Below are 18,994 nucleotides of genomic sequence, written 5' to 3'. Positions count from 1 at the left end.
AAGCTCTATATTATACATTAAAGCTGTTCGACTCTGTTCTGTATTAGTAATCCTTGATGTTCACATAGGAGTGCTTTAGGAGGTGGAGGGGAAGGAACATTATGGTTGGTAAGGCTGATATCTACTTGATTGCTTGGCTGAGACCCTTTCTTTTCCAAAGTTCATACATTGGTAGCTATATATCTCGTATATAAGAAATATTGTTATATGATCGCTCTGTAATAACAGGGTAGTTATACAATATCAGTATTTCTGAGGCATTTTTATTGATTTTGTGTAAGAGTTCTGTCTCAAAAATTTTTCAACATTAAGTGATAAAGTATCAGCAACATGTAGGAAATACAATGCCACGAGACATCCTCTACTCTGTATTATGAAAAAACTGATTAATTGCAATAGCCTTGGCACTAAGTTTGTAGTATATGAATTTACTTTTTCTGCATCAAAAAGGATGTAGTTTATAAAGATGCCATTGATAATAAATATTTTATAGGAAAATACAGTACAAAATGGTATGATACAGCACTGAAATGTTGAAATTTACAGATCTCTACTGTATCTGCATCATTTGGGATGCAGTTTAAAAACCTGTCATTGAGGTAAATACAGTAGAAAATGTATCATCCTATGCATTACTAAATGTCAAACTTATCAGGTGTGTAAATAATTAATAAAATAATGATCACAAACAGTACACTACCCTCTGAAATTGAGATTACGCTAAAAATGATAATGGTTGACTTGTGCAACAAGTTTGTGACAACTAAAAGAACAAATTTAGAATCAGTAAATTTTTAATGGTGATTCACTTTGGTATTTTGTGAAACACTTGTTATAAAGTAAGGCATCAATTTATCCTGAGACATTGTCTGAGGGAAAATTTTCAGTATACAAATAAAACCTTTTATTGTATTACTTAACAAAAGCTATCTCCTCTAAAAAGTTTTCTATGATCAAAATGAATTCTGATTACAAAATCTCTCCCTTCTTGCTCTCATACTTGCATGGTTGACAGTTTTAGAGTTTCAAACATACTAATGAATCACTATATGCATCAGGAACGCTTGTTAATATCGCAAACAGAATATGCATTAAGAGATACGTTACTGACTTAATATCTGATGACTCAAATTACATGTGGACTTGACCATGAAAATAATTTGTAGTTTTTAAATTCATGATACTTTGAGCCCATTAGCAGACATTCACTGATTAAATTACAGTAACTATAAATGAGCTGCCTAATAAAACAAATATATAAGCATATTTTCTCAAATGTTAATTATCTTACCTTATTTTCATAACTCAACCCACAAAAAATACATTTGTTACACTGGACAACCCGCATGCATATTCTGTAAATAAGTTCTTGTAGTATGCATCCTTAAAATATCCTAGAGCTAGGGAAGCACATATTTTGCTTTGAACTTTTAAAATGTGAGATCCATTAAAGTTCATACTGACTTCCCTTTTGTTTGTCTCTAAATGTTAGAGACTTTGCTGAACATTCTCAAAGAGGTCTGCAATCTGCAGAGCCACACTGCTGAGGCCAACTCCTTGCATATTGGTCATTATCGTCACTATAATCCCCTTGGGTGGGTTGCCACTGTCTTTGTTAGAGGACACTTGTTTGGGGAGAATAAGAAGGACACTACTGGCCCCCACTGCACCCCCTGTATGAGAAGCATAATGCTTAGAGTTACGACAGAACCCATAAGAAGTTTTTTCCTCCGCTGCTGTCCAACCCATTCCATAAGCTTCATCACGGATCCAATTTATACTAGTGCCCTTCCCCGGAGTCCAGAGGTCTCGCATAGTTGACGCTTTCAAGAAGCCTGGTAGCCTGTTGGAACCTTGAAGAAAACAGATTTTTAAGATCAGTGACATTAGGATAAGGATTATGATACAACCACAGTAAAAATGATGTAAAGTGTTGTTCTTGCAAGCACTGTTTGCATTTCTTTAAGGTACAACTGACTGAATACACGGACCTACTTGTCTAATACTTGCACTTGGCCAAGAAAAGCAGTCTGCAAATTATGAAAGATAAGAGGAGACAGATGGCCAGGATTTTCTTGGTTTTACTCCTTACCAAACTGAACTACAATCAGTGTATGGTCAAGAACAAAACTAAATAGAAAGGTAAAGGCAGTTTTACTCAGGGACATGTTTAAGGTGAATTCCAGGGGGATTTCAGTTTGGCATTACATCCTCTTTTAAGCAAATTGGTGACATTTTGTAGAAGCCATGAATCCTTGATGTAAGCAAAGATGACATTAAGAAGTCTGTAAATCAAATGCTGCTCCAGAGTTTAATGTCTTAAATTATAGCCAGCCATAGTTTTTGATAAGCTCAAAATAAGCTGGATAAGCAAAGACTGAAGTTGTGTCATCTGACTGTGGGTAGGGGATATAAGCCTTATTGATTTTGGTTTACGCATGATGCTGCATTTTATCTTTGAAAGTTAGCATTTTCCAAAATTTCTCAAAGCCCCTTGTATTCTGGGTCCCTCTAGCTTACTACCAGAAACATGTTATATGATTTTTTTTCATACATATTCGCAATTTTCCACATTAGTGAGGTAGTGTTAAGAACAGAGGACTGAGCCTTAGAGGAATATTCCTCACTTGGCCCCCTTCTCTGTTCCTTCTTTTGGAAAATCAAAAAAAAAGGGAGGTAAGGATTTTCCTTGATAAATACAAACCTTCTTTGCCCATTTCGATTTCCTGCTGACTTGCATACAGCATGGCATTTCCAAACTTGGTTAGATCAAGAACAGTAGACAGGAAGCCTCCACCAGCCCATTTATAGGAGTTGTCTACATATGGAGCATTCTTTAGCTTTCCATGTCTGTCACGAATATAGTATCTGGAAAAAAGATCTAATATGGGTATCTCTGGAAAAATTCACAGTATCAGATCAATTAAAACATAAACTGGAGCAGTAAATAGGGAAGTTAATACTGGACATCCTGAAGCTATCTAGAGAGGAGTATAAGTGAACCTATGCATATATATTTGGCTTCATAAGAGGGCACCTTCCAACCACAGTTAACCTACAGTACATTAAAAAACATGACTATACCATCGTAAATCTTAACCTGACTACAAAAGTATTGAGAAATCATTCAAAACTCACTGTAATATCAAGAGACTCCAATAGTTTAACTCTTTCAGTTTTAGCCAGGTGGAAAAAGTTGTTTTTCCCAGCCTGATAAATTTAAAAAAAAATTTGATACACAGTATTATAAGTCATTATGAAATATATAAACAACCACTCTCATTCAAACTCCCCCAAGTCACAAACATATGATCATGGAGTGATCCTTATGCATATAAATCATGATGTGCTCCTACCATTTAAAGCTAGCATGCATCAAGTGAATCATTTACCATCCTCCACTTTCATTTTCCTCTGTTCTGTTTGAGACTGAGCCTTATTCTAAAATGTTCGTTGAACACAGAATAAATCTACAAAATGAAATTTAAAATACACGTTTAGCAGTGCATTTATAGCTAAGTCACAATTAACTGCTTATTATTAAAAAAGGAGGTTTTGTAAGAAACAGAATATCTGGACTTATCTATAAAAATTCTATAAAAACTAAAAGCCCACATACCCATCTGCTTAAGTCATATCATTATTAAGCATCTTGTCATATGAGATTTGCTGTACCTTGCTAAGACTGAATAGTGCCAAGACATTTGCTGGAATGCTGAATGAGACCATAAAAAGGTTACAGCCATGACAGTTACAAAAACTGTCCACACTATTATAAGCGTACACCATACAAATATCAAAATACTATATTTAGAATAAGGAGGCAAAGTAATGCAAGAAGGTTCAATAGATAAGAGAAATAAAAGATAAATTAAGTCTTACCTGGCTCTGTCATATATAATAGGTGAATTTTTGTCTAGGTAGGTATTATGAAGACCCATGTCATAAAATAGACGACTGATGACTCTTGTAAATGGTTTTTTGGCAGCACCCTCAACCACTCCACTCACAACCGTCCAACCATGAGTTGTATACAGGAAGCCCGAACCTAAAAGTTGGAGTCTGATTATTCATCTAGCCCCTTGCAAGCAAGATGATAAACTCTTTACTCAAGTGACAGCCACATCAAAGTACAAAGTTCTCTTTCATTGTCAGATTGTTATCATATAACATAACGACCCCCTTCTCAGTGATCTAAGGATTCCTGCAGCTCCAAGACTGAGCTACACTCAGCAGGAAGGGCAGGGTTTACTCTTCTGAAGTGAAAAATATTTTGATGACACCATACTCAATTTAATCTATAGCCTTGCCAAAGGGCACTTTTCATGTGTGTTGAATCTCAAGCAGGTGGAGTGTGATAAAACCTGGTGTCAAATTAATCCTCTTTGATTAAAACAAAGATATTCAGAGGGTATTGCCTCAAAATAAGATAAAATGAGAAAACCTGCATCAAAATTTAGAAATAGCATACGCCCTACACAGAAAGAGATTGCTGAAGTCTTCAAAAGTGACAAAGGTATAAGGACAGCAAAATCAAAGGCATCAATGAAACATGACACAGATGCAAGGAGAACTAAATCATAAGTATGAATGAAATGTTAACAAAAACAATACAGCTGATAAAATTTGTATCATACTCTGAGCATGAATTCAAGAAAATATCTGATAATATATATATATATTTTTTATTATTTATTTTGCTTTGTTGCTGTCTCCCACGTTAGCGAGGTAGCACAAGGAAACAGACGAAAGAATGGCCCAATATATTTTCTTTTCTAAATCTTTCTTTGCTAACTCCTTTTACTATGATAATGGTAATCTCCATTCACTATATACTACACAATGGTCAGGTAACCATCACATTCCTAATCCCTGTCACTCTTGTATTCAAAATGTATTTCAGCCGTCAGTAGTCAAGACATATAATTCAAAATGGGTTTACATTATCTTACCTAAAAGTGCAGTTGTTTATCTAACAGCAAAGTGCAAAGTGTTCCTGTTTGTAGTCGTTATTACAAATCTGAAGGTGCTCAAAATGTTCTACACCCACCTGGTTTGAAAAACAGCTCATCATTTTGAAACAATTCTAGAGCCTCCTGAATAGTATCAAACTCCTCCTTAATATAATATTCTTGCAGGTCAAATTCATTTTCCTCTTCCTCCTTCTTTTTAGCTTTCCTTTTTTTGTTGGTTTTTGCCTTGATTATTCTATTAAGCTCTCTTCTTTTCTGTCCAACCATTGTGTGAATGCAACTACTTTTTTCATTCCTAGTTTCCTTATTTTCTGATGATTCTTTCTCATTTTCAATCTTAATTTCCTCATTCTTAGAAATATTACTGTCTTTTTCATTTTCACTCTGTCTTTCATCTGTTTTCTTATCTTCATTCTCTTGTTTTGATACTTCTGCTAACTCTATCATTTCCTTTTTATCTTCAGCCTCTTGTGATATTTCTGTTAATTTTGCCTTTTCTTTGTTATCTTCCTCTTTTTCCTTTTTAATAAGCTTTTCTCTATCATGTTTTTCCTTTTTTTTACAACAAAACTTTTCTTTATCATCTTCCTTTTCCACTTTACTTTGCCCTTTCAGCGTGTAATGTCGAATACCTGACTGGTGGCTGATGAGATGTCGAGTTGTTATGGTCACCTGTAAAAGATTAAATTTTCATGTCTCATTTTCCTGAATACTTTTCACTGCCATACACAAGATAGCTCAAGCAGAGTTACAGTCAAACCTTTTGATTTTGTGCATCCATGGACATTATGTCCTTCTGTCATACCTTTCCCACTGCTATGTCCTTCCAATCTACCATCATCATTTCCCTAAATCTGTAACCATTTTACTCTGCCTATTTAAAAGAAAGCAGTCCATGCAAAACCTTTGCTGAAAATTATGACTATTGACTATCTCCACACTTGTATTTGCTAGGTATATATAAGCATACATAAGCAAAAAGCAAAAAATGTATACCTGCAATCTTGAAAAGACTTTTCCTCTAATATGGAAGAACAATTTATGTGGTTCTCTTATGATAATAATTTGGCTTAATCCACCACATGGAAAATCCCATCTATGTAACTGCCAAAGAAAAATTCTAATACTCTAGTAAAGGAATTGAGGAGGGAAGTTAAAAGAAGTCCTTTGCAGTACAAAGATTATGCACCACTAGCCTTAGTATTTCCAGCAGTTCTTGCAAAGATGCAGCTATGTCAAATCCAGCCCATTCAGATCAGTCTCAAATAGGCTTTTCACAGCACTGAGAACTTTATCAAAAATGAGAACTACATGTGTTCAAAGAAATGGGCTACCATGGTCTGCTTTCTTGAAACCTTGAATCAGAATCTATCTATCTATCCATATCTCTGATGCCTGTTCCAATTGGAACACCCTCAAAGGGGTGACCATGGCAACAGGGTCTCCATAACCAAAGAACTCCAGTGCTGCTTCTTAGCCTTTAGTGCTTAACCCTTAACAGGCCACTAGCAGTGTTTGCAGAGGCAATGACCTAATGACTACTTCTATCTAATGCTCCTACCACTACTTCGGCCGAAAGTTTCTACCTAATGCTCCCACCTAAATGTTCCTACCTTATTCTTCTATCTACTGCTCCTACCATTTTGCCAAAAGGCAGGGCTAGCACAGAGTGCTCACCACAGGAAACTCTTGAGTTATGAAGAATGAGTTTGTGAATTAAGTGTTGTCAGGTGTTGCATATAACAAGAAGAGATTGTATGTTTGTTGACAGAATGCCAGTCATCCACACATTAGTGAGGCAGAAAGAAAAGACACCTACCCGGGTAAGAGAAGTGCAAATTGACAACCACTGAAGAGCTGGCTCACTAAGCAGATGTCACTAATCCTCATGATACCCAGGCAGGTAGTAATGATAATATACCTCCCTGGTCGTTGCCTGCCTACCAACTATTACCTAATTTGGGGCAATTGCTCAGGATGTAAACTATACTATAGAGTGGTGAATATCAAACTTGCCCTGAAATACTGGGCAAAGAGATTTTCAAAAGATATTTACACATATCACAACCAAATGAGATTATGCAGCTCCAATTTGGTCATCTTACCTTTGCAAGTATAAAGCTATAATCGTAATGAGAAGGTTTTAATGAAGGGTACTATAATTTGCACCAGGAATGACAGACAGCCACAGGGAGAGGTCTGAAGACAAAGACTTGCTATATTGCAAGAAAGGGCTGAAAAGAAGGTGTCATTTTTTATTTCCTCAATGATTCTGACATGGAACAGTTCTTTTGAGACAGAAAAGAACCAGTCAATGGGACAGGATATATGGGAGAAGCTATGATGCACGATGAATATATTAACCCCCCTTCCATTTTCACACATATGTGATCACAAATGGGTAATCTCACACAATCGCATCCATATCTATATGTCCTTCCTCTTTGGGGGGGGAAAATGTTATCATCCTCCTGTATATTTTCATGGTATGTTCTTAATACCATTACCCTTCCTCATGTATCACTTGATGCATTTCCTCAGGATGAAATACATGAAAAAAATACATATCCTACAATGGGTCTGCACATCTGTCCGTATCTTACCTCCTCACCATCATAAGTTTTCACAGGAAAGCTTGGAATGTATTTCTGGATTGGTGCATCCAGGTCCAGTTTTCCTTCTTCCCATAGTTTGGCAACAGCAGTCATAGTCATGGGCTTGCTGATGCTGGCAATACGCATCACAGTATTAGGTGAGCACTGAACACTGTTTTCAACGTCAGCATAACCAAAGCCTGAGGAGGAAGTAAAAATAAATTCATTACCAATCTGAATTACTTCTTTAACCACAGATGAGAATACAGTAGGCAGTAGTTATTTACATGTAGTCATTCAAAAACTGTAAACATTTCAGCATAATGATCAAGTGTATTGGATTACTTCTGCAAATAGGTATATATATACTTTAGTAACGTAAGCATCCGGGATAAACCATGGGAAGGTCTGCGGAGCCTGGGTATGGATAGGGAGCTGTGGTTTTGGTGCATTAGACATGACAACAAGAGAATGGATGTGAGGCGATGTGGCCTTTCCTCATCTGTTCCTAGCACTACTTTGCTAATGTGGGAAATGGCAATCAATCATGAAAAAAATCAGTAGCATAACCCTGACAATACAGTAGCCTTTCATCTATTTACATCCAATGTATCTTCATAAAAATAGCAAAATTATCCAAGAAGGAAATCATATCAAGCAAGGAAGCTATGTCTTGCCAATGTATGATTTTATACAGGAGTTTCCAAACTACATATCAAGTTACTCTCATCACACTTGAACAGTACATTTTTCTTTCAAGAATGAAAAACTCTTTCTCTTCAGACCAATGCCCATCAGTATTCACTTTCGCTTCTTTTGTACGCAGTGAACATTTCCATCTTTGGCTTTCTGTCCTTTGTAGTAAGGTTTCTCATGATATCACTACTACTTGGTTCAATAGTACTATTTCATAACTGTGCTCTTTCAAGTTTATTATGTATTTAGACTCCTAGATCTTTTATGTTTGAAGAATATATTAAAAGTGAATGTGTGACAAAGGTGGTGTGGTGGTCACCATTTCCACTTAGTTTTTTAGATTATTCCCTTCATCTCCAACAAATATCATTCTTTATTATGAACACTCTCTGATTTGTCCAATATACTTCCATTCTTTACACATACCTCACATCTACTCTCCTCACCTCATTCCAGAATGGCTTTTATTTTCAAACTTGCTCACTGTTTCCTGCATTTGCAAGGTAGAACCAGAAACAAACAAATAAAAGCCACATTTGCTAACAGCTTGTTAATACATTCTAAGTTTTGATGTATTTAACTTCTGAGAACCTCATTTGCTTTCCATTTACAGATACACATCATCCTTTCAACTCACTCTATTTAGAGCTTTATCCTTTACAGTCTTTGACCTCAATTCATCAAAGGTCTCACCCTTAAGAAATTTCGAGCATCTATATCAGATAAGGAACTCCCTCACCTGACTGAAAGACAGCGACATTAGATGGCACTATGTTAAGTAAGGCTTACTTGTAAGAAATAGCATGTTTTCCAAAATACAACAAAAAAAGTATAAGAATACAAAAGACAAGAATACCAGAGGTAAGGCAGGATACATATTTAGCAAATATGTCAAAATATAGCTAATAAGGAGTACATGGAGATGTGAGAGTCACTGTAGTGTTAGGTGTAAATTCTGCTCGGAACAACCTTCTGCACAGTGGGAAATGACATAGAATAAATCAAGAAACATGTTTTTCATAAGGAATCTTACATGTGTATACTGTATTTTGAATAACATACCATCAGCCCAAACTGTTGCACCATCCACTGACACTGCTACCACAAGACCTGGAGCTCCGACCTCCTCCATGAGACGTTTCAGTAGTTGCTGGGACCTCTCAGCGGCATCCTGAACACTTAATTTTTTTCTTTCAGAAGAATTATACGTTGCTTGCGTACTTGAAGATTCACTTACATTTTGAACATTGGTTATAGATCTTCGGGAGGATTTTTCATTCTGGTGAATATTTCTATATGTGCCAACTACATCTCCTGCTGGATATATATCTTGAATGTTCAAGATTTGTTCAGATGTGACATCATGTTTTGTAGAAGTTTCTTTTGATTTAAGAGGCAAGGTACTATCAGATATATTTTCTTCTTGGGATTCACACAATGCTGAACCTATGCCAAGAGCTGCAGCTGTTCCCACTATTCCAAAAAGAATACCCATTTGATTACTGTGACTAAACCTTTGTCTATGTTCCTTTTCTCCTTCATAAATTTTCTCAGCCAAATAATAATGTCTATTGCCAAATTTTTTAATAGATGACTCATTACTGGTTTTGGAGATGTGCTCTTGGTGAAGCAGACGACCTTTCATACTGATGAAACCTGCAGCCCTATGAATCCAAAACAAAAAAATCAATTTACAGCAAGGGTAAATAATACTGAAAAAAATTCTCTAAGCACAAACAAAAGCTCGTGACACACTTAAACAAGAAATTATAACAATAATAGTTTTTACTATTGTATGGGTTTTCAGAAAAGAAGAGTGAATGTTGGGGTGAAGAGGGTGGTGAGAGTAAGTGAGCTTGGGAAGGAGACTTGTGTGAGGAAGTACCAGGAGAGACTGAGTACAGAATGGAAAAAGGTGAGAACAATGGAAGTAAGGGGAGTGGGGGAGGAATGGGATGTATTTAGGGAATCAGTGATGGATTGTGCAAAAGATGCTTGTGGCATGAGAAGAGTGGGAGGTGGGTTGATTAGATAGGGTAGTGAGTGGTGGGATGAAGAAGTAAGAGTATTAGTGAAAGAGAAGAGAGAGGCATTTGGACGTTTTTTCCGGGAAAAAATGAAATTGAGTAGGAGATGTATAAAAGAAAGAGACAGGAGGTCAAGAGAAAGGTGCAAGTGGTGAAAAAAAGGGCAAATGAGAGTTGGGGTGAGAGAGTATCATTTAATTTTAGGGAGAATAAAAAGATGTCCTGGAAGGAGGTAAATAAAGTGCGTAAGACAAGGGAGCAAATGGGAACTTCAGTGAAGGGCGCAAATGGGGAGGTGATAACAAGTAGTGGTGATGTGAGAAGGAGATGGAGTGAGTATTTTGAAGGTTTGTTGAATGTGTTTGATGATAGAGTGGCAGATATAGGGTGTTTTGGTCGAGGTGGTGTGCAAAGTGAAAGGGTTAGGGAAAATGATTTGGTAAACAGAGAAGAGGTAGTAAAAGCTTTGCGGAAGATGAAAGCCGGCAAGGCAGCAGGTTTGGATGGTATTGCAGTGGAATTTATTAAAAAAGGGGGTGACTGTATTGTTGACTGGTTGGTAAGGTTATTTAATGTATGTATGACTCATGGTGAGGTGCCTGAGGATTGGCGGAATGCGTGCATAGTGCCATTGTACAAAGGCAAAGGGGATAAGAGTGAGTGCTCAAATTACAGAGGTATAAGTTTGTTGAGTATTCCTGGTAAATTATATGGGAGGATATTGATTGAGAGGGTGAAGGCATGTACAGAGCATCAGACTGGGGAAGAGCAGTGTGGTTTCAGAAGTGGTAGAGGATGTGTGGATCAGGTGTTTGCTTTGAAGAATGTATGTGAGAAATACTTAGAAAAGCAAATGGATTTGTATGTAGCATTTATGGATCTGGAGAAGGCATATGATAGAGTTGATAGAGATGCTCTGTGGAAGGTATTAAGAATATATGGTGTGGGAGGCAAGTTGTTAGAAGCAGTGAAAAGTTTTTATCGAGGATGTAAGGCATGTGTACGTGTAGGAAGAGAGGAAAGTGATTGGTTCTCAGTGAATGTAGGTTTGCGGCAGGGGTGTGTGATGTCTCCATGGTTGTTTAATTTGTTTATGGATGGAGTTGTTAGGGAGGTGAATGCAAGAGTTTTGGAAAGAGGGGCAAGTATGAAGTCTGTTGGGGATGAGAGAGCTTGGGAAGTGAGTCAGTTGTTGTTCGCTGATGATACAGCGCTGGTGGCTGATTCATGTGAGAAACTGCAGAAGCTGGTGACTGAGTTTGGTAAAGTGTGTGAAAGAAGAAAGTTAAGAGTAAATGTGAATAAGAGCAAGGTTATTAGGTACAGTAGGGTTGAGGGTCAAGTCAATTGGGAGGTGAGTTTGAATGGAGAAAAACTGGAGGAAGTGAAGTGTTTTAGATATCTGGGAGTGGATCTGGCAGCGGATGGAACCATGGAAGTGAAAATGGATCATAGGGTGGGGGAGGGGGCGAAAATTCTGGTAGCCTTGAAGAATGTGTGGAAGTCGAGAACATTATCTCGGAAAGCAAAAATGGGTATGTTTGAAGGAATAGTGGTTCCAACAATGTTGTATGGTTGCGAGGCGTGGGCTATGGATAGAGTTGTGCGCAGGAGGATGGATGTGCTGGAACTGAGATGTTTGAGGACAATGTGTGGTGTGAGGTGGTTTGATCGAGTAAGTAACATAAGGGTAAGAGAGATGTGTGGAAATAAAAAGAGCATGGTTGAGAGAGCAGAAGAGGGTGTTTTGAAATGGTTCGGGCACATGGAGAGAATGAGTGAGGAAAGACTGACCAAGAGAATATATGTGTCGGAGGTGGAGGGAACGAGGAGAAGAGGGAGACCAAATTGGAGGTGGAAAGATGGAGTGAAAAAGATTTTGTGTGATCGGGGCCTGAACATGCAGGAGGGTGAAAGGAGGGCAAGGAATAGAGTGAATTGGAGCGATGTGGTATACCGGGGTTGACGTGCTGTCAGTGGATTGAATCAAGGCATGTGAAGCGTCTGGGGTAAACCATGGAAAGCTGTGTAGGTATGTATATTTGCGTGTGTGGACGTATGTATATACATGTGTATGGGGGTGGGTTGGGCCATTTCTTTCGTCTGTTTCCTTGCGCTACCTCGCAAACGCGGGAGACAGCGGCAAAAAAAAAAAAAAAAAAAAAAAAAAAAAAAAAAAAAACTAGACATAAAACTGAAAAGTGATCTAAGTACAAGACTTTTTGATCATAATATGGTGAAAAAACATTTCTGACATGGCAAAGCAGTTTAAATATGTTGTTAGGAGATGGCAAGGAATAACACTGTGGAATGTCATGAAAAAAGCCACCAAATTCCATATTATAAAAAGGCATATCATATACAGATACAGTAGATGGGCTTTAGTGCAAAAATCAAATGAAAATACAAAAAAATAATGAAGCTTCTAAAAAAGAAGAGACAAAGATGAGAAATGGAATTAAATCCTATACAGGGAGTGTTTCTTAGCTGACTGAAGTTACAGAAGGAAAGAAAGAAAAAAGTGTCTTAGTTGTGAATCAATCAATCCAGTTTCACACAGTATTTTTAAAATTCTTTCCTGTCTGTATTCTTAAACACACCTTTTCTATTATCTGCTTATATATGCAACTACAATGCTTATTGCAATCCTGTTAAGGATGACTTTCATAGCTACCGAACAGCTAAAATCTTTAAAATTCAAAATCAATCACCCATTCACACCACTTAATTTTCATTTTCACTTAAAATTTAACACCTTCCCTGATTTAACACTTTTTAATACCCTTAAACAGCTTCCTTTCAGACAAATTTCCAAATCAACTTTCTGGAAATCATCAACTTTTACCATAAACTTACATACTTGTTTCTTTCCTCTCATATATTTCCTCAGTCATACAAATCTACAATACTTGTAGTTTCTGGGAAAAACAGTTCTTACATACAACGCCACTTGTACACTTAGCAACTCCAATGTCTTACGCAGACAACAGGTGGGCCAAGCACTCCCACAAAATCTTCATGGTTATGCATACACCTTCTTCATTCAAAGTCATAAGACAGGAACTTTTGGCATGTGAAATTAAATCTGCTTTACAGTTAGGTTCCAAACTAAAGTTTAGGTGAAACTACTATTGATAAAACATTAACAAGCCACTGAGGTGTGCAAGGAATAGAGTAAATTGTAATGATGTGGTATACTGGGGTTGTCATGCTGTCAATGGACTGACCCAGGGCATGGTAAGATCTGTGGGGCCTGAATGTGGATACGGAGCTGCGGTTTTGATGCATTAACATGACAGCTAGGGAGTGAGTGTGAAAGACTGAGGCCTTTTTTTGTCTGTTTTCGTGGTGCTACCTCGCTGAGCAGAAGGTGGTGATGCTGTTTCCTGTGTGTCGGGATGGCACTGGGAATGGGTGAAGGCAAGCATGTTCTGCATTGATAAAACTTCACCCAATTTAATTCTGTAACACTTTTCTTAAACATTACAAGACTTCAACTTACCTACAGTGTCTGATTTGCTGACACCACTGTTTTCCACAATACATGATGTTTGATCTGTGCATAGCATGGAACATCTTGCACTCGTTTCTGTAATATGAACCTCTAATGAGTGACCTCATTGGTATTTTGCAGTCTTAACATTAAGTTTCAGAGATTATATCTATACAGGAAATAGAGTTCTACACCCATTTAAATCCCAACATGATCAATCCTTACAAATATTTCAGTAAATACAATCACCTCAGTTTCATTATACACAGACCTTTCACATTCCCTTCCGTAGTACCAAACAAGACCTACAATTCTGGAAAATAAGATGTCCTGGCAAAAGAATTCAATCACATTGAAGAGCAAAATGGATGTTATTTTAAATTCTCACTGAAATAGCAGCATTTCTCATCAAAAATTATTCACTAAAGATCAAGTTGCTGAACCCTGGCCTGAAGCTACATTGTATATAGATAAAACAAAGTTGCTTTTTGGAAAAAAAATGATACAAAGACCCTTTGTGACCTCTTCATCCTTTTGCACCACAGCTCACAGGATGACCACAGGGTGCACAGTAAGTTTGTCAGGGATACTGGCATAAATAAAATAACAAAACAACGTCCTTCATAAACTCAGACTTGGACCAGATATCTCAATGGGGTAGATGAAAGCTGGTTAAGTTTCATGCCTTAAGACCCAGTTTATGCCCACCTCTATTTCAAAAACTCCTCACAACTGTCTTTTCGCATTTGCTGGATCTATAATTCCACTGGTACTACTGTAACATCTGCACTATCTTGGAAACCTTACATTATGGAAATAGCTAATGTGTCTCTAAGAAACTAGGAGTCCCATTTAGATGTGGAAATTTCTTTTCTTCCAAACAGTTGATCTATCTATACAAAGGACTGATCTGTCCTTGAATGGAGTGCTACTCTCATTGGGGAAGGTTCTACCTCTGCATCCTAATTTACGTTATTCCACTCAGCCAGACAAATCCACAATTCTTGTTGAAGTTTCTTGCAGGTACAGCACTTACACCCAAGGCCACATTTACGATCAATAACGTCAATATCTTATGCAGACAAGAAGTGGCCTGAGCACACCCAAGACAGTTTCTCCATGGTTACCTTTAGACTTCCCCCACTCAAAGTCATACGACATGAATTTTTTTGCATGACCATGAATTATATCTACAATACAATCAAGTCTCTGTTGTATCAAATTTTGGTGATACCACCAAAGGTATAGGATAAATAAATCAAAGCACATACTGTACATATTTTGCTTCAGTAAAACAAGATCTTTTCATATTTGCAACAATTTGTTTCATGAACTGTTCAAGGCTTTAATCAGACAAGTCCATATCAAGGCAAGGCCTTAATTGAAATATGAAAATGGGTTAAAGGGAGAACGAAATAAGAAAAGTTAAATACCCTAAGAGTTTTGGAGAAAGTGGAAACTTTTTCACAGATGCAGGTCAGAGTGTTTCAGAAAAAAGTGAGGGAATAAAAAGATCCAAAACCTCTGTGTAGGGAAACAAATGGGTGTCACTACATCTTACCCTCGAGTTGTTAATGGCTACGCAATAATCATATGATAGCTTGCCAGATATTAAATGGTCTAGCAAACGGTGGGGGCACACTAGCAACCAAAATAATATCTCATTTTAAACATTACTAAGCTTCATCTTACCTAAGATACCAGATTTGTTGAAATCAATGTTTTGTCCAATGAAGGGCGTTTGATCTGTATGTACTGTGGAGGATCTTACATCCGTTTCTGAAATATGAACCTCTAGTGAGTGACGACAGAGGCATTTCATATCAAAATATGAAATTAAAAGTATGATATTTACAAATGAAATAAAGTTCAACTCACTTTGAAATCCCAAAAATCATTTATAATTGTTAAGAACTATTTTGGTCAATATTTTCTCCTTAATGTCATGAAACACGTCCATCACATTCCCTATGTCAATCGTAAACAAGACCTGTGCTTTTGGAAATACACACATCCTGGAAAATAAAAAAAAAAAGCTAACCATCTTCCTTAATTTCCACTGATTATGACCAGGAAAACTTCACTTCAGAGATCATAAAATGAATGACAACATTGCTCAACTCCGGCCAGAAACCAGAGGCATTTCAAAAGTTGTCTACCCAAGTGTTTATCTTGCAACGGGTTCTATTACAACTGTAATGAATTTCAAAAAAGTGTTGAGATCATTCATCACCAGTGATATATATATATATATATATATATATATATATATATATATATATATATATATATATATATATATATATATATTATCCCTGGGGATAGGGGAGAAAGAATACTTCCCACGTACTCCCTGCGTGTCGTACAAGGCGACTAAAAGGGGAGGGAGCGGGTGGCTGGAAATCTTCCCCTCTCGTTTTTTTTTTTAATTTTCCAAAAGAAGGAACAGAGAAGGGGGCCAGGTGAGGATTTTCCCTCTAAGGCCCAGTCCTCTGTTCTTAACGCTACCTCGCAAATGCGGGAAATGGCGAATCGTATGAAAAAAAAATATATATATATATATATATATATATATATATATATATATTTTATTATTTATATTTATTTTGCTTTGTCACTGTCTCCCGCGTTTGTGAGGTAGCGCAAGGAAACAAACGAAAGAAATGGCCCAACCCACCCCCATAAACAATGTATATACATACACGTCCACACACACAAATATACATACCTATACATCTCAATGTACACATATATATACACACACAGACACACATATATATACCCATGCACAAAATTCACACTGTCTGCCTTTATTCATTCCCATCGCCACCTCGCCACACATGGAATACCATCCCCCTCCCCCCTCGTGTGTGCGAGGTAGCACTAGGAAAAGACAACAAAGGCCCCATTCGTTCACACTCAGTCTCTAGCTGTCATGCAATAATGCCCGAAACCACAGCTCCCTTTCCACATCCAGGCCCCACACAACTTTCCATGGTTTACCCGAGACGCTTCACATGCCCTGATTCAATCCACTGACAGCACGTCAACCCCGGTATACCACATCGATCCAATTCACTCTATTCCTTGCCCGCCTTTCACCCTCCTGCATGTTCAGGCCCCGATCACACAAAATCTTTTTCACTCCATCTTTCCACCTCCAATTTGGTCTCCCACTTCTCCTCGTTCCCTCCACCTCCGACACATATATCCTCTTGGTCAATCTTTCCTCACTCATTCTCTCCATGTGCCCAAACCATTTCAAAACACCCTCTTCTGCTCTCTCAACCACGCTCTTTTTATTTCCACACATCTCTCTTACCCTTACATTACTTACTCGATCAAACCACCTCACACCACACATTGTCCTCAAACATCTCATTTCCAGCACATCCACCCTCCTGCGCACAACTCTATCCATAGCCCACGCCTCGCAACTATACAATATTGTTGGAACCACTATTCCTTCAAACATACCCATTTTTGCTTTCCGAGATAATGTTCTCGACTTCCACACATTCTTTTCGCCCCCTCCCCCACCCTATGATTCACTTCCGCTCCATGGTTCCATCCGCTGCCAGATCCACTCCCAGATATCTAAAACACTTTACTTCCTCCAGTTTTTCTCCATTCAAACTTACCTCCCAATTGACTTGACCCTCAACCCTACTGTACCTAATAACCTTGCTCTTATTCACATTTACTCTTAACTTTCTTCTTTCACACACTTTACCAAACTCAGTCACCAGCTTCTGCAGTTTCTCACATGAATCAGCCACCAGCGCTGTATCATCAGCGAACAACAACTGACTCACTTCCCAAGCTCTCTCATCCCCAACAGACTTCATACTTGCCCCTCTTTCCAAAACTCTTGCACTCACCTCCCTAACAACCCCATCCATAAACAAATTAAACAACCATGGAGACATCACACACCCCTGCCGCAAACCTACATTCACTGAGAACCAATCACTTTCCTCTCTTCCTACACGTACACATGCCTTACATCCTCGATAAAAACTTTTCACTGCTTCTAACAACTTTCCTCCCACACCATATATTCTTAATACCTTCCACAGAGCATCTCTATCAACTCTATCATATGCCTTCTCCAGATCCATAAATGCTACATACAAATCCATTTGCTTTTCTAAGTATTTCTCACATACATTCTTCAAACACCTGATCCACACATCCTCTACCACTTCTGAAACCACACTGCTCTTCCCCAATCTGATGCTCTGTACATGCCTTCACCCTCTCAATCAATACCCTCCCATATAATTTACCGGGAATACTCAACAAACTTATACCTCTGTAATTTGAGCACTCACTCTTATCCCCTTTGCCTTTGTACAATGGCACTATGCACGCATTCCGCCAATCCTCAGGCACCTCACCGTGAGTCATACATACATTAAATAACCTGACCAACCAGTCAATAATACAGTCACCCCCTTTTTTAATAAATTCCACTGCAATATCATATATATATATATATATATATATATACATATATATATATTGGATGGGCCATTTTTCGTCTGTTTCCTGGCGCTACCTCGCTGACGCAGGAAACAGCTATTATATATAATAAATAAATGATAGTAATAATAATAATAGTGACTGCTGAGACCTTTCATTGGATAAGAGCAACTTTAGGAAAACTTTGCACATAGAGATCACAATACATTATTCCTGAAGCCATATTTAAGTTTGAGAAAAAGATTTCACTCACTTAAGAGTAATAATCATTTCCTATCTTGGTTCTAATGTCTCTAAATAAATAAATAAGTACATAACACCTTTAAACAATATTTTAGACATTAATGAAGTTTTGAATAATAAGGTTCACGAGACACGTCATTTATGTCACCATGAGTATCCACTTATCTCTCTCTCTCACTAGAGCAATTTACATGATAACCCACTGAAACAACGTCTCATGCAACAGTTTACCTCAGTTCACAGTTTATCCAGTGGTAGGAAGGCTCCTCTGCTCATAATTAAAGATAATTCTCCACTTTTCTTCTCCTGCCCAGTGGAAGCCTGGAGCCTCGGTGTTTGTTTACTGGTGTCAGCTGATCGGAGACGTGTTTGGGGAGAACAGCTGTTCTGAGGCGCTGACGATCTCTTGGTTCTGATTGGCTGAGAGGAGACAGTCACGGCGCTCTCAACGAATCAGAACTCAGTTTAGGGAGAGTCTCTCTA

General features: G+C 37.8%; 1 protein-coding gene across 2 annotated transcripts; it reads right to left on the bottom strand.

Moving 5' to 3' along the window:
• Positions 1-246: 246 nt before the first annotated feature.
• LOC139763660 (serine beta-lactamase-like protein LACTB, mitochondrial) lies at positions 247-18,955 on the bottom strand. Of its 2 annotated transcripts, XM_071689955.1 has the most exons (9): positions 18,743-18,936; positions 15,476-15,562; positions 13,793-13,879; positions 9,326-9,927; positions 7,577-7,767; positions 5,051-5,645; positions 3,883-4,048; positions 2,705-2,868; positions 247-1,853 (listed from the first exon to the last, which is right to left on the bottom strand). In XM_071689955.1, exons 3-9 carry the CDS (start codon positions 13,864-13,866, stop codon positions 1,489-1,491), a joined length of 2,157 nt encoding a protein of 718 aa, XP_071546056.1. In that variant the 5' UTR covers positions 13,867-13,879; positions 15,476-15,562; positions 18,743-18,936; the 3' UTR covers positions 247-1,488. The 2 variants fall into 2 exon arrangements, with proteins under 2 accessions (XP_071546056.1, XP_071546057.1); XM_071689956.1 differs by lacking the exon at positions 15,476-15,562 and having other exon boundaries at positions 18,743-18,955.
• Between the last annotated feature and the right edge of the window lie 39 nt (positions 18,956-18,994).

This window comes from Panulirus ornatus, chromosome 47, assembly GCF_036320965.1.
Source record: "Panulirus ornatus isolate Po-2019 chromosome 47, ASM3632096v1, whole genome shotgun sequence".
Taxonomy (NCBI): domain Eukaryota; kingdom Metazoa; phylum Arthropoda; class Malacostraca; order Decapoda; family Palinuridae; genus Panulirus; species Panulirus ornatus.
Note: the sequence above shows the minus strand (reverse complement) of the source record. Positions and strands in the feature narration are given on the sequence as shown.